The 13,387-nt window shown below is 51.9% G+C and overlaps 7 protein-coding genes across 7 annotated transcripts; 6 read left to right on the top strand and 1 right to left on the bottom strand.

The window, feature by feature from the left end:
• Positions 1 to 18: 18 nt before the first annotated feature.
• Positions 19 to 1,468, top strand: CC84DRAFT_1115708 (3-ketoacyl-CoA thiolase A). The gene is made up of 3 exons (XM_018175434.1): positions 19 to 225; positions 273 to 910; positions 959 to 1,468. Exons 1-3 carry the CDS (start codon positions 82 to 84, stop codon positions 1,401 to 1,403), a joined length of 1,227 nt encoding a protein of 408 aa, XP_018039256.1. The 5' UTR covers positions 19 to 81; the 3' UTR covers positions 1,404 to 1,468.
• Positions 1,469 to 1,597: 129 nt separating this feature from the next.
• Positions 1,598 to 3,280, top strand: CC84DRAFT_1162722 (L-Aspartase-like protein). Its single transcript, XM_018178075.1, has one exon. The coding sequence runs from the start codon at positions 1,718 to 1,720 to the stop codon at positions 3,140 to 3,142; it is 1,425 nt and encodes a 474-aa protein (XP_018039255.1). The 5' UTR covers positions 1,598 to 1,717; the 3' UTR covers positions 3,143 to 3,280.
• Positions 3,281 to 3,548: 268 nt separating this feature from the next.
• CC84DRAFT_1141927 (homogentisate 1,2-dioxygenase) lies at positions 3,549 to 5,445 on the top strand (the record flags this gene model as incomplete). Its single annotated transcript, XM_018176343.1, has 4 exons — positions 3,549 to 3,843; positions 3,892 to 4,881; positions 4,931 to 5,049; positions 5,096 to 5,445. 4 exons carry the CDS (start codon positions 3,549 to 3,551, stop codon positions 5,333 to 5,335), a joined length of 1,644 nt encoding a protein of 547 aa, XP_018039254.1. The 3' UTR covers positions 5,336 to 5,445.
• A 51-nt stretch (positions 5,446 to 5,496) lies between these two features.
• CC84DRAFT_1141923 (CoA-transferase family III) lies at positions 5,497 to 7,287 on the top strand. The gene is made up of 6 exons (XM_018176342.1): positions 5,497 to 5,801; positions 5,852 to 5,883; positions 5,931 to 6,057; positions 6,113 to 6,617; positions 6,672 to 6,965; positions 7,019 to 7,287. Exons 1-6 carry the CDS (start codon positions 5,607 to 5,609, stop codon positions 7,228 to 7,230), a joined length of 1,365 nt encoding a protein of 454 aa, XP_018039253.1. The 5' UTR covers positions 5,497 to 5,606; the 3' UTR covers positions 7,231 to 7,287.
• A 739-nt stretch (positions 7,288 to 8,026) lies between these two features.
• On the top strand, positions 8,027 to 8,851 carry CC84DRAFT_1085671 (mitochondrial carrier; the record flags this gene model as incomplete). The annotated part of the gene is made up of 2 exons (XM_018174111.1): positions 8,027 to 8,142; positions 8,197 to 8,851. Coding segments are annotated over 2 exons (771 nt in total), but the record flags the coding sequence as incomplete, so codon positions are not given.
• A 969-nt stretch (positions 8,852 to 9,820) lies between these two features.
• Positions 9,821 to 13,188, top strand: CC84DRAFT_1204120 (uncharacterized protein). The gene is made up of 6 exons (XM_018181882.1): positions 9,821 to 9,991; positions 10,047 to 10,101; positions 10,149 to 11,397; positions 11,452 to 11,673; positions 11,720 to 11,841; positions 11,886 to 13,188. The coding sequence occupies exons 1-6, from the start codon at positions 9,916 to 9,918 to the stop codon at positions 12,931 to 12,933; spliced, it is 2,772 nt and encodes a 923-aa protein (XP_018039251.1). The 5' UTR covers positions 9,821 to 9,915; the 3' UTR covers positions 12,934 to 13,188.
• On the bottom strand, positions 13,004 to 13,371 carry CC84DRAFT_593309 (uncharacterized protein). Its single transcript, XM_018186810.1, has one exon. The coding sequence runs from the start codon at positions 13,269 to 13,271 to the stop codon at positions 13,074 to 13,076; it is 198 nt and encodes a 65-aa protein (XP_018039250.1). The 5' UTR covers positions 13,272 to 13,371; the 3' UTR covers positions 13,004 to 13,073.
• Positions 13,372 to 13,387: the final 16 nt, after the last annotated feature.

Genomic DNA, 13,387 nt, shown 5'->3' with positions numbered 1-13,387 from the left:
CAGCATGACTCGGCGTACGGCTTTCTTAGTTGTTTGCATTCGAAATGTCTGGGATCCAGCAACGCAAATCGGAACGTTATCATGGCGGCTTTCAACAGAATAACACGCAACGTGCTGCAAAAGAGCCCCAATGATGTCGTTCTGCTTTCTGCCGTACGGTCTCCAATCAATCGCAGCTTCAAAGGTGGCTACAAAGATGCGCACCCCGAGGACATCCTGATGCCTGTAAGGTGTATGGAAACAATTATGAGCCAGCACACTAATAACCGTAGGTTATGAAAGCTGCTGTACAGAGAGCGAGGATCGAGCCCAAAGATGTGAATGATGCCATGATTGGCAACGTACTCGCTGAGCTGGGCTTTGCAAAGACTGGTCGGATGGCGCTCAATCATGCTGGGTTCCCAAACTCGACTACATTCCACACCGTCAACCGCCAGTGTTCGAGTAGTTTGCAAGCCATCACCCACATATCACATGCGATTATGGTGGGCCAAATCGATGTCGGACTCGCCGGGGGTGTTGAAAGCATGTCAAGAAATTACAGCTCACGAGGCGTCCCGACTGATGTCTCGCCAACTCTGTTGGGATCAACGGTCAAAGACGCGCGTGACTGCCTTATGCCCATGGGTATCACCTCTGAGAATGTCGCAGAAAGATTCAACGTTGACCGGAAGTCACAAGACGAATATGCTGTACGAAGCCACAGCCGGGCAAGCCAGGCACAGAAGGAAGGACGATTTGAGTGGGAGACTGTGCCTGTTACCGTGCAACGCATGGATGAGACAACAGGCCAGCTGGCAGGATATGAGGTTACCAAAGATGATGGTATAAGACATGGCTTGACCTTCGAGAAGGTATCAACGTTGAAGCCTGTTTTTGGCGAAAATGGCAAAAGCACTGCTGGAAACTCGTGGGTGCACTTTCGTACTGGTACAAATCCCCGTAGCTGACATCGCAGATCTCAAATTTCGGACGGCGCCTCGTCAACGATTCTTGCCCGTCGGTCTTGGGCAGAAGAGCGCGGATTGACGCCGTTAGGGCGTTTTGTTGGGACACAAGTCAGTGGTTGTGCGCCTGACGAGATGGGCATCGGCCCCATATATGCAATACCAGCACTGCTCAAGTACACGGGGACTGATCTGAAAGACATCGATATCATGGAATTGAACGAGGCCTTCGCCAGCCAGACATTGGCATGCATCCGCGCGCTCGGCTTGGACGAGGATAAGGTGAATCCAAATGGCGGTGCGATTGCTCTGGGACATCCCACTGGGGCAACAGGCGCACGTCAGACTGCAACTCTGTTCGGAGAGCTGCGTAGGCAGGACAAGGAGCTGGGCATTGTGTCCATGTGCGCAAGTACTGGCCAGGGCGTCGCGTCGCTCTTCGTGCGCGAGTCATAGTATGCGAAGCTAGCGGGCAGCAACGGACCCCTTACAATTAGTGTACTTACTGTACAAGACTTTGCACCGTGTTGAGCGTCTTGGACCTCCACATCACGAAAGTGACGCGACCCCACGTAGCTGCACGTGAGCACTAGCCTTAATGGTAATAGAGCTTGCAAGAGCCCCTTCCCCACACTGGTGCACACTCCGCCGCATCTACCGGCGGCCATGGGTCGTGACTTGTGTCAATTTGAGCTTTGCATCTTGTTCTAGTGTTCTCGCTCTGTTTAGTTATTTCCTTACCACTTCTTTCTACAGCTGCTCATAGGATCATGTTTCTCATCCGTCGCGCACCCTTGAGGGTCTTTCCCAAAATCGCTGCGCTTCAGCAGCGCCGAGCGCTCGGTAGTGTCAGTGCCATTGACTCTGCAATCTTCAGAACACTGTTCGGCACCGAAGAGATTCGTCAAGTCTTCGATGACAAGGCCTATTTGAACCGCTGTGTTGACGCCGAGACGGCGCTGGCGCGAGCGCAATCACGATGCAACGTCATTCCATCTCACATTGGCGAAGTTGTAACTTCCAAGTCTCAAGGCGCGGAGCTCGATTTTGACAGACTGCGACGAGAGACCGAAATAGTTGGGTATCCCATCCTCCCACTGGTACGGCAGCTTTCGGCACTATGCGGGGATGAGGCTGGCCGTTACGTTCATTGGGGTGCGACAACCCAGGATATCATGGATCTCGCGAGCATCCTCCAGATGAAGCAAGGACTTGAAATCATCGAAAAAACTCTGAGATCTGTCATTAAGAACCTGGAAATCCTGTCAAAGAAGCATCGAGACACTCCCATGGCTGGTCGCACGCACTTGCAACATGCATTGCCTATCACGTTTGGACACAAGACCGCAATCTGGCTCTCTGGATTCCAGAGGCACCTTGAGCGCTTACAACAGCTCAAATCCCGCACACTTATGGTTCAGTTTGGCGGCGCAGCGGGCTCGTTGGCGTCCCTGGGCTCCGGCGACGACGGCATTCGGGTTCGAAAGGAGATGGCTCGGGATCTAGGTCTTACAGACCCTCCCATCACCTGGCATGTCGCGCGCGACGGTATTGCTGAAATCACAAACTATCTCGCCCTTGTGGGAGGCAGTCTAGGCAAACTCGCGCTCGATATAATCATCATGTCATCGAATGAGCTGTCAGAGGTATCTGAGCCTTTCGTTCCTCACCGCGGAGCGTCTTCTACTATGCCACAGAAGCGGAATCCCATCTCCAGCGAAGTCATATTAGCCGCCTCTAAGGTACTACGTTCAAATGCTGGCCTGGTTCTTGATGGGATGGTTTCAGACTTCGAACGCGCTTCTGGGCCCTGGCATCTCGAGTGGGTGGCTGTACCCGAATCCTTCGTTCTTGCTGCGGGTGCCCTCCACCAGGCGGATTTCGCATTGTCTGGTTTGGTCGTGAATACAAAAGCGATGCTCAACAACCTTTACTCCACTCGAGGGCTCATTGTGGCGGAGGCGGTCATGATGGGGCTTGCTCCGCATGTGGGTCGCCAGAAGGCCCACGATATCGTGTATGAAGCTTGCCGAGAAAGTATTGAGAATGACACCAGCCTCCTGGAAGCTCTTCAAACGCGGGACGAAGTCACTGGAAAGATATCTCACGAGGACTTGAGTTCACTGTGCGACGCCAAGAATTACCTTGGGTCATGTGGCCTCATGGTCGATGAAGTTCTCGCCAGGTCTTTGTAGTCAGCTTTCTCAATGTGTGTGGTGGTATATTCAGGATGAATAAGTTCGAGATTAAGACACCAGGGGATATGACAACTGTTACGTAGTTTCTAGAACGCGAGGCGTTCACATCAGCATTTCCAGGTTAGATAAATTCGCATTCGCATTTATTCATCGATCACCCTCCAATATCCCGGTTGCAAACTAGTCGTCCTTCGCACACTCCGCCCTCGGAACTCGTTCGCCTTGTCGAACAAGTCAATGCGTACCAACCCCGCCGTTACTGGGAGAGCCAGTCGCCCCACATCACGCGGATCCCACGCCGGTCAGCAACGGCAGATCTAGTGCTACGCCCCCAGATAGCGGTTCAATATAAGTCGACTTACTGTGATCAGAGGAGTACATTCACAAACATTATCTCTACAACATGCCTGAATTCAAAGAACGCCAACTTGTCACTGACCCTCAGAAGGCCTTTCATTTTACCGACCTCCAAAGGCTAAAGCCCACACGCGAGAACGATCCCTACGAGTACCAAGCAGGATGGGGCAACCGTCATCAGTCGGAGCTCATCCCAGGAACTCTACCTGTAGCACAGAACAATCCACAAGAAGTTCGTTTCGGTCTATATACTGAAGGGATCACCTATTCTGCATTTGCCGCACCGCGACATTCCAACTTTAGCACGTATATGTACCGCTGCAGGCCAGCGGCCGCTCACAGTAAGTCTGCTCGTGCCCAATGTCGTCTCTCCAATTAATCCTATGCAGATGGTTACGTACCTATCGAGACAAAATCACACATCGAGAACTGCTTCCTTTCAGCCAACCCAAAGGTCGAGACCCTGCCAGAGCAAGCGGAGTGGCATCCTTTCCCCCTCCCCAAAGATGAAGACAAGATTGATTTCGTAGATGGTCTCCACACGCTGGCGGGTAGCGGCGACCCCAATATTAGGGAAGGCATGGCTCTCTATGTCTACATGATCAACTCTAGTATGGAACGACGAGCGTTCTGCAACACGGATGGAGACTTTCTCATATGCGCCCAGCTAGGCAGTCTCGACATCGTAACGGAAATGGGGAAGATCTATCTTCAACCTGGAGAGATCTGCGTTATACAACGAGGTATCCGATTTTGTCTGAACCTAGCCCCGGACACCAGAGTTGCGCGAGGCTACATTACGGAAGTCTGGGGTTCCATGTGGGTGCTCCCTGATCTTGGTCCCCTGGGTGGACATGGATTGGCCAATCCGCGCGACTTCCTATACCCTGTCGCTGCTATCGACGATGAGCTCCACGTGGATTGGCAGATCGTAAACAAAACTAATGGCCAACTCACTGCCATTCAACAAGACCACAGCCCTTTCGATCTCGTCGCATGGCATGGCAACGTCGTTCCCTACAAGTACGACCTCACCAAGTTCTCTTCGCAGAACAGCACCTCAATCGATCACACGGACCCCTCAATCTTCTGCGTGCTTACTGCGCCATCACGCGATCCGGTGACCCCACTGGCAGACTTCTTATGGTTCGGACCTCGATGGGATGTCGCATCGAACACATTCAGGTTGCCATACTTCCACCGTAACTCCGCCTCGGAATTCCTAGCCTGCTTGTATGGCCAGGGTCTTGGTAGGAGCGATGAATTCCTCCCTGGTGGCGGTAGCTTCGAAGGATGCCATACTCCCCACGGCGGCTTTCATGAGGGTTACCAGCATGGCATGAGAATCCACGAGAATGTTCCAGAGAAGATTCTCACAGGTATGAATACTCCCCAACATTACTATATGCATCTGCTCATGAATGATAGATCAATTGACCATCATGGTCGAGTCAAGTCGCTTGTTCCTCTGGACCGAATATGCTCGCAAGGGTTGCGGTACGATCAGTACCGCAGGTACTGACTACAAGGTCTGGGATGCACTACCAGTAAGAACCTTCACTCAATGTTCTTCACCATCACTAACACCTATAGGACCGATTCTCGGCCAACTCCAAGGCCAAAGAGTTGCTCGCCCGTCTCAAAGAAGACAAAATTGCGGAAAAGAAGCGATTGGCGCCCTACTACATTGGCGGTTTCGCTCACGGTGCTAATGCGAGCGACACTGAGGGAGTCCACTCAAAGGAGCTGAAACCATATCTCAACGGAACAAATGGTGTCAGACACGACTCATTGGACGGACAAGCTACGCTTCCAGCTGTGAACATTGCTTAATTTGCTTTCGGGGAATCGGTTGACTCAAGCGCTTATCGCATATCCATCGGCATTGCAAGTACGGACTACATATTCTATATCCTTTGACCAGCAATACTATTCATTTCGGCTTTGGTACGTTCTATCTTAGCAAATGTGTCTGTGCATATCCGTTTTGGGATGGTTTAGCGACCCCACATGCAGGATGTGGGGCCAAGAATCTCTCACTGCTCTCTTTGGATATACATAATGCCAGAGACTGCTATACCAATGGCATAAGAATCAATCAGAAATGTTTCCAAGGTCATGTGCTAGGCTTGTTGCCCGAAGCGAACAGGGCTGGTCCCTAGCGCGCGGGTTTCCCACGGCGAAATTGGGGACATGGAAGCGCGGGAACGCGACGGCAAGCACAGTTGACAAGAAGACTATCGAGAAGCTGCCATTGGCTGGTATCAGAGTACTTGATATGACAAGGGTTCTTGCAGGAGTAGGTCGTCACCTGATCAGGAGACATTGCAAGATAGTGACACTTTCCAGCCTTATTGCACACAAATTCTTGCAGACCTCGGGTACGTCCTCAGTCCTGCTCGTGAAGAGAAGTACTAATTCTAGCTAGAGCAGAAGTCATCAAGATCGAGCATCCAACGCGAGGCGACGACACACGTTCATGGGGTCCGCCCGATGCGCCATATACTGATGGCGTTGAGCGTCAGTTTCCGGGAGAAAGCGCGTATTACCTCTCTGTAAGAACCCTTTTCTGAAGCTACATAGCATCCCCATTTCCTAATATTCCTATAGGTGAACCGCAATAAGAAATCTCTCGGCCTGTCCTTCAACAATCCCTCTGGCATCTCCATCCTGCATTCCCTCGTTCAAAAATGCGATGTTTTAGTCGAGAACTACCTTCCAGGCTCACTTGCCAAGTATAAACTTGACTATGCTACACTCTCAGAACTGAATCCTTCTTTGATATATGCCTCTGTCACAGGCTATGGGCAGACTGGACCGTACAGCAATCGGGCAGGTTACGATGTGATGGTCGAGGCCGAGATGGGACTCATGCACATCACTGGGGAGCGAGATGGTCCGCCAGTGAAGGTTGGCGTAGCAGTCACGGATATATCAACTGGGATGTACACCGCAATCGGTGTACTGGCAGCGTTGTACGCAAGGAAAGAGACTGGCCTTGGACAGTGGATCGATGCGAGTCTTAGTGACTGTCAGGTCGCGGGACTGGCGAATATTGCGAGCAGTGCGCTGATTAGCGGGAAGAAGGACAGTGGTAGATGGGGGACAGCTCATGGTAAGTCGGGATTTAACAAGCCGTCTGTTGAAACGTCGCTGACTTTTCGAACAGCCTCAGTGGTGCCGTATCGGGCGTATCAGACCAAAGACACGAACGTCGCGGTGGGTGGGTGTAACGATAAACTCTATGGTATCTTGTGCGACAAGATTGGCAAGCCGGAGTGGAAAACAGATGCGCGCTTCGTCACCAATGCGTTGCGGGTAAAGAACAGGGATACACTTGACCGCATCATCGAAGACGAACTCAAGACCAAGACCACGAAGGAATGGCTCGAGATCTTTGAAGGCAGCGGCATGCCTTACGCAGCTGTGAACGACATTCAGGGCACTATCAACCACGAGCATGGTATGTTGCAAGCCTCTTCTCAAAACGACTCACCCCACTAATCATCCCTTCAGTACTTGCACGTAACATGATTGAGGAGATAGATCATCCGAAATGTGGACCGATTAAACTCGTCAACCACCCGGTGAAGTACTCGAGAGTAGAGCCGAAGATCAGGACACCGCCTCCAATGCTGGGTGAGCACACGACTGAGGTGCTGAGAGAGCTTCTTGATTACAGTGAGGACGACATACAGAGCCTTAAAAGCGAAAAGACAATTGCATAGAATTACGCAGCATGAGCTTTTTTTCGTACATTCAACTAGCATAGTTCGGCATTTCCGGAGTCTATAGGATAGAATGTACATTTGTTTCGCTCGTGAGAGTCGCCTCGGTAACCTGTTCGGCGTTTTGCAGCCTGTCTCAGTTTCGCAATAGCAATCACAATTCACGAGCGCCCTTGAAACACCTGTCTCTTCCTCCCTGCCACCAAATTGCCTGAGTAGTATCGTGAGTCTCCCCACATGGCGGTCGCTCAGACCCCTGTACTTCCGCACCGTTCGGGCTAGCCCCACATCAGCCGCCCCACATCTTACTCCAAGTCAGGAACCCTGCAGCAACACCACTATCACAGCTACCGGGTGGAAGGGCACACAATATGGATGCGCATGCGAGTAGAAGGCCCATTGCGGCCATGCTAGAGAAAGGGTGGGGGAATTGTAGTGGAGTTCGTTATGCGTGACATCGTGGGAGCTCTGGAGAATTCTTCATGTGGACCTCAGAGGTTGCACTGCAACATTACTTTTGTATGGGTGATATGGCTTCCAAGACAGCACAGAATGAAAGCGCAAAGCCAGAGAAGAAGACTGTGCTACCTTTCCGGTACCAATTCGCTGCTGGAGCCGTTGCAGGCATCTCTGAGGTGAGCTTGTTGACTGTACAACGGACAATTACTTATAGAATCTAGATTCTGGTGATGTGAGAGACCATTGCCACTTATAGTGTCTCGAAACTAAGAGTGTAGGAAGGTACCCGCTTGATGTAGTGAAAACGAGGATACAGCTGCAACATGGCGTCGCGAAAGACGGTCAAGGCTACACCGGCGTGCTTGACTGCTTCAGGAAGATAATCAGGAAGGAGGGCGCGTCGAGACTATATCGTGGGATCACAGCGCCGATATTGATGGAGGTACCTAAAAGGTGACTGGCTCCATGAACCATCCAGACTGAGACTCTTCACTGACACAATGGTAGAGCGATCAAGTTCTCGTCGAACGACACCTTCGGTCCCTTCTACCAGCGACTTTTCCACGTACCAGCCCTTACGCAGCCCCTCGCGGTGCTCACAGGAGCAAGCGCTGGCGCAGTCGAAAGCCTAGTAGTAGTGCCCTTCGAGCTACTCAAGATCCGACTCCAAGACAAAACATCTGCTTCTCGATACAACGGACTTGTCGACTGCTTCAGCAAGGTGGTGCGGCAGGAAGGAATCTTGGCGTTATATAATGGCTTCGAGGCCACACTTTGGCGACACATTGTCTGGAACGCTGGATACTTCGGATGCATCTTTCAGGTGCGAGCTCAGTTGCCTGACCCATCGAAGTCCGCGAACCCCAAAGCACAAAAGACCGTTAATGACCTGGCCGCCGGCTTTGTTGGAGGTGTTGTTGGTACCACATTCAACACGCCGCTTGATGTGGTCAAGAGCCGGATACAGAGCGTTGCAAAGGTCAAGGGCGTAAGAGGCAGATATGAATGGGCATGGCCCAGCTTGGGTGTCGTAGCAAGAGAAGAAGGACTGAAGGCGTTGTATAAAGGTTACGTAGCTAAGATACTCAGATTCGGGCCTGGTGGTGGTGTGTTACTGGTCGTCTACTCCGCGGTGGTAGACATGTTAGGGAAGGTTGCATAGACATGGAAATCGATCACAATAGCAAGAAAGCGTTTTCATGCACTCGGTATCTTCCGAAGTGATGGTGGACACACCGTGTGCAATACTAAAGGTGAAGGTGTTTCGATGAATTTGGAATTCAGTGATCATCGTCATCGTGACCTGACCAATTAGGAAATTTTCTCTGGGTCCGCGAGGTCGCATCTCGGAAGTCGGACTCGTATATAACGCTTGTTGAGAACCGGGTAAACCAAGACAGAAGCGTGACCAGCCCGTATATGCAGTGACGAACCAGTCGCCCGAAGGCCCGAGAGATGTCCTGACAACCAAGCGCTATTGACACGGTTAGTATTCCTACTCAATATATGCGCGAAGCTTGATCGACGGACGATGCGACCCAGATCTGGAATTCTAAGTGCGCATGAAACATTTATATGGCAAGTTGATTGTCGACGAAGATCCATCAATCACATGCAGTAGATCTTTGGCTTCTCTTTTCGTGGAATGCTTCTCGAAGGAGCTGCCCAGGGAAGCTGTATGCCCCACTAGCGCATGCCAGGGTCCCCACATGCATTGGTGTACCGCTTGTCCGGAGTCATGGGCAACGGCCACCAGCCCTTCAGCTGCGTGGCTATGGTCAGCTGCTTCGAAGCTTTGCCAGAAGAGAACAAAGTAGAGCGAAGGCTGCGACCGGCATCCGCGGAAGTTTCTAGTGTGGACAGGTTTGACGCGCAGTAGGATGCTGGCAGACCTGGAAGCCAACATTCAATGTGCATCCGAATGCAGCTCCCACTTTCAGGTTGAACGCTGACAGGCGATCCAAATGAAACGGTGAGACTGCAGACAGCATGCAGCAGTAGGTAGATGAAGGATGAATATGGCGGGAGGGTGCATCCCGGGCTTATATTGGATCCACGCGAGTCATGGGTAGCAACTTCCCCGCAATTGAGATCGCCAACCGCGGCGTCGCTCCAGACGTGTCGCCCGGCACTTCGCTCGTCTATTCACTCTTCAGGACCCTTCCCCGACGACACTGGACCGCTGAGGGCATCGCTGCTCTCCCGCGGACTGACCGCTTTACCCCTATGGCCTTGAAACAATGCAGCCTGTGCGACCGCAAGTTCACGAAGCTTGAGCACGTCAAACGCCACGAGCGATCGCGTACGCGCAATTGGCACCGATACGATGGCTTTATCATGACTGATTGTACATGCAGATACCAGAGAGCGCCCGTACGAGTGTCCGACGTGCAAGAAGCATTTTTCGCGCAGGTGAGGTCCATCACGTCGTGCCGCGGAGCAGAGCCAACAATGAACAGCGACGTCTTATTTCGCCACTGCAAAGGCCATGCACAGAATGCTCTGAACAGATTGAGCAACAGCCAGCAGAACCAGCAACAGCAGCAGCTAGGTACTGCGTCCGGCGACAAGCAGCAGGGCGAAACCGGACCAACATCGGAGCGGACGCCGCAGCTTCCACAAGATCCCTCCCTATCTCCTTTATCAAGACGGAAGAGCTCGCAACAGCCGCCTCAGTCCGGAGAGGGACCACACAATTCACAGCACTCACCAAATCTCCACGTGCGACACTCATCCGTACAACAGCAAACATCTCCAGGCGAGAGTCGGTTAGAAGCGCTTCTCAACGCGGCGCAGCATCTCGGAACACCAGCCGACGTCCCTTGGAGATCGCCATCTCCAATTAATCTACCCGCTGACCATGAACGGTTCTTGACGCGCCATCCGGATAACATGCCCCCACCCATTGACCCAGCGATGGATATGCTTTCGTTTTCGCCCCAGGGCCATGTGTCTAGTCTCGATCAGTGGGCCTTCGAGCTAGTGCAGAGCAACCATCCACTTCCGAACCGAACACCAGCCGATGCTCTACAGACATGGCTTTTCCCCCTGGAGAACGACATCTTGGCCTCGGGCGGCTCGCATCATATGGCTCTTGATAGCCACTTTGATAACGACATCTTTCGCAACGGCGGAGACAACCGTGCCAGTCCATCTGGTAGCAGTGTGTCAATTGCCAGTAGAATACCCAAGGAGCGATTTGCAAGGGTCGAAAGCTGCTGGCCATCAAAGTCTCGAACGCCGTCTCGGCTGATGCCAACCCTGTGGCAGAGTTTGGTATCGTGCGATTGTTCCAACATACTGTCCGAGATCCCTTCCGGCGTCATCGAAACCCCCATCAGCGAGCGTGAGAGAAGAAATTCAAGATGGGGTCTTGACGAAGAATGCAGGGATCTGCTACAGGGCGCGCTCAACAATGCGCCTCAAGCTAGTAGCCTTCGATCGGAATCGTATGGTGACACCGCATCATCAAATGGCGAAGCGGGAGCCAGCCCAGGCATAGAAAATATCCGATTTCCGCCCGCCGAAATTCTCGATATCGCCTTGGAGATGTATCTGTATTATTTCCACCCGACTTTACCCATCATCCATATCCCTACTTTCTCAGCCAAGAATGCTCCGAGGTCGTTGCTACTCTCGATGTGTCTCATTGGTTTGAGCATTCTTGGAACGGCGGGAGCTGGGAGATTTGTATCACGGACTTTTCCCGTAAGTGTGCAGTTATGTGAGGACACAAGGACGCATGCTGATCTATTCGTATAGGTGGTTCTGCAGATGGTTTCCGCAGAGTTGCAATCTATATCAACAAGTAATCACACACCACAGAAGCAGATGCGAATTCTCGCGACTGGCTTGCTTGCACTAAACTTGGCGTCTATAACTGGCGTAAGCAGGAATGTGGCAAAAGGTGAATCGATCGCTAAGCGAAAGCAGCGGAAGAGTCGAATAGCCCAAGCCGAGAAGCTCTACAGTGACTTAATAACTGTAAGTGGTCCATAATATCGAATCGACTTCCGGCTGACAGCATCAGGCCGCGCAGAAACATGGACTCTTCTCGGCGAACGAGAGTGCACCGCCGGATTCATTCCTGGAAGACATACTCGACATTGACGCCCGGTGGAAGGCTTGGTGTCGGGTTGAATGCGCGAAACGGTAAGTTTACACAGATCTGTATCGAATTTCTGCTGATGTTTCAGTATCATATTCGGCCTAGTGGAGGCAGATTGCTGGTACGCAGCGTACCTATCGACTTCGCCCATGATACGACCAGAATCCGTCCAGATTCTGCCCCCATCAGAATACAACTTGTATCACGCGAACTCTCCCACCAAATGGTTCAATCTAGTACAGCGTGGAGCTCGGATAAATTCGAACAGAATTACTCCTTCGTATCTGCCGACACCTGGACTGAAGCTAGATTCCGGTACTTTGCGCAGCCTCTTAACGCTTTTTCTCTTGCGAGTATACGAAGCCAACGATCGGCTCGCGAATATCAACGGGCCTCACAAGCACCTCGAGCCATGGCGGATATACTCGGAAGATACCAGGAGCCGCGAGCTAATCCCACTTCTGGTCAACTTCTCGTCATCTTCCATCGATGCATTACGTACAGCGGATCTCAACTCTGCGGTTCTTTGGCATTCTACATGCATGATGCTAGGTGCTAACATCCGCTACTTTGAGCTTGCTGCCGGGCGGGCCGGCTCGGGACCCGCGGTCGCTGCTTTAGAAGATATCTCGGCATGGTCTCAAACGCAGTCGGCACGAAGATCAGTACTGCATGCCGCCCAGATTTTCAAGCTCCTTTTCGACCGCAAAGTGTCTGACATTGTCAACCCGCACAGTGTTGTCGCTCTATTCCAGGCCGCGCTTGTCCTCGGCCTTTACATCTTCACCCTTCCTCCCACGACCACATGCGGTATTAACGACAATTGTATCGAGCTGCTTGACATTGTCGATTGGACTCATGTCGGCCAGGTTGGCCTTATCGATTCGCCGCATTCCCCCGGGACATCTCTTGGTTTTGGCGATGCCTCGGTAATCAATTTCATTCGCAATGGAGGTCCTTTCAGCATCACTGGTATCGCACTTGAAGGAGGGTACCTTGCGGCACGGCGCACACTTTTACACTGCGCCGACTTGATGGATGGTGTGGGCCGTTGGAAAAGCAGGACGTTCTCACAGATTCTTCACATTATGAGCGATGATCTAACGGAAATGGATGGGGATAGTGATGAGGCATGACGGTTGCCGTCCTCTTCCTTGTGCTTGTCAATTACAGAGCTTAGGGACAGGTGGGGAAGGGGATGAATGTACGATCTGGTTCGACTCTAAGGTTACGACTGCATATCTAGGTGTTTGTATATACTTTGGGACGACTTTGGTCACTGCGGTCTTGGGGGAAAATAGAGCTTCAGGCTCTTGGGCGGATAGTCATCTCTCCAGGTCTGAGCGCTACGATAACGCTTCAACACTGCGCAATAAAATCGCTTTACTATGAATATGAGACTGGTCGTGATGAGCAGATGACAAATGATATCAACCAATTTGACTCCAACCGCTTGAACTAATGCGCTCCACATGTGCCCGATACAAGGGGGTGGTTCCCATGCACGTGCGTTCTTACCCCAGATATATGTGGGGTACCCCCAAAGGGCTATTGAAACACCACCGCCTCGCACATCACCATTCTTACAAA

This window comes from Paraphaeosphaeria sporulosa, assembly GCF_001642045.1.
Source record: "Paraphaeosphaeria sporulosa strain AP3s5-JAC2a unplaced genomic scaffold CC84scaffold_3, whole genome shotgun sequence".
Lineage (NCBI taxonomy): Eukaryota > Fungi > Ascomycota > Dothideomycetes > Pleosporales > Didymosphaeriaceae > Paraphaeosphaeria > Paraphaeosphaeria sporulosa.
The sequence above is the reverse complement of the archived record's forward strand: the minus strand, read 5'-3'. Positions and strand labels throughout refer to the sequence as shown.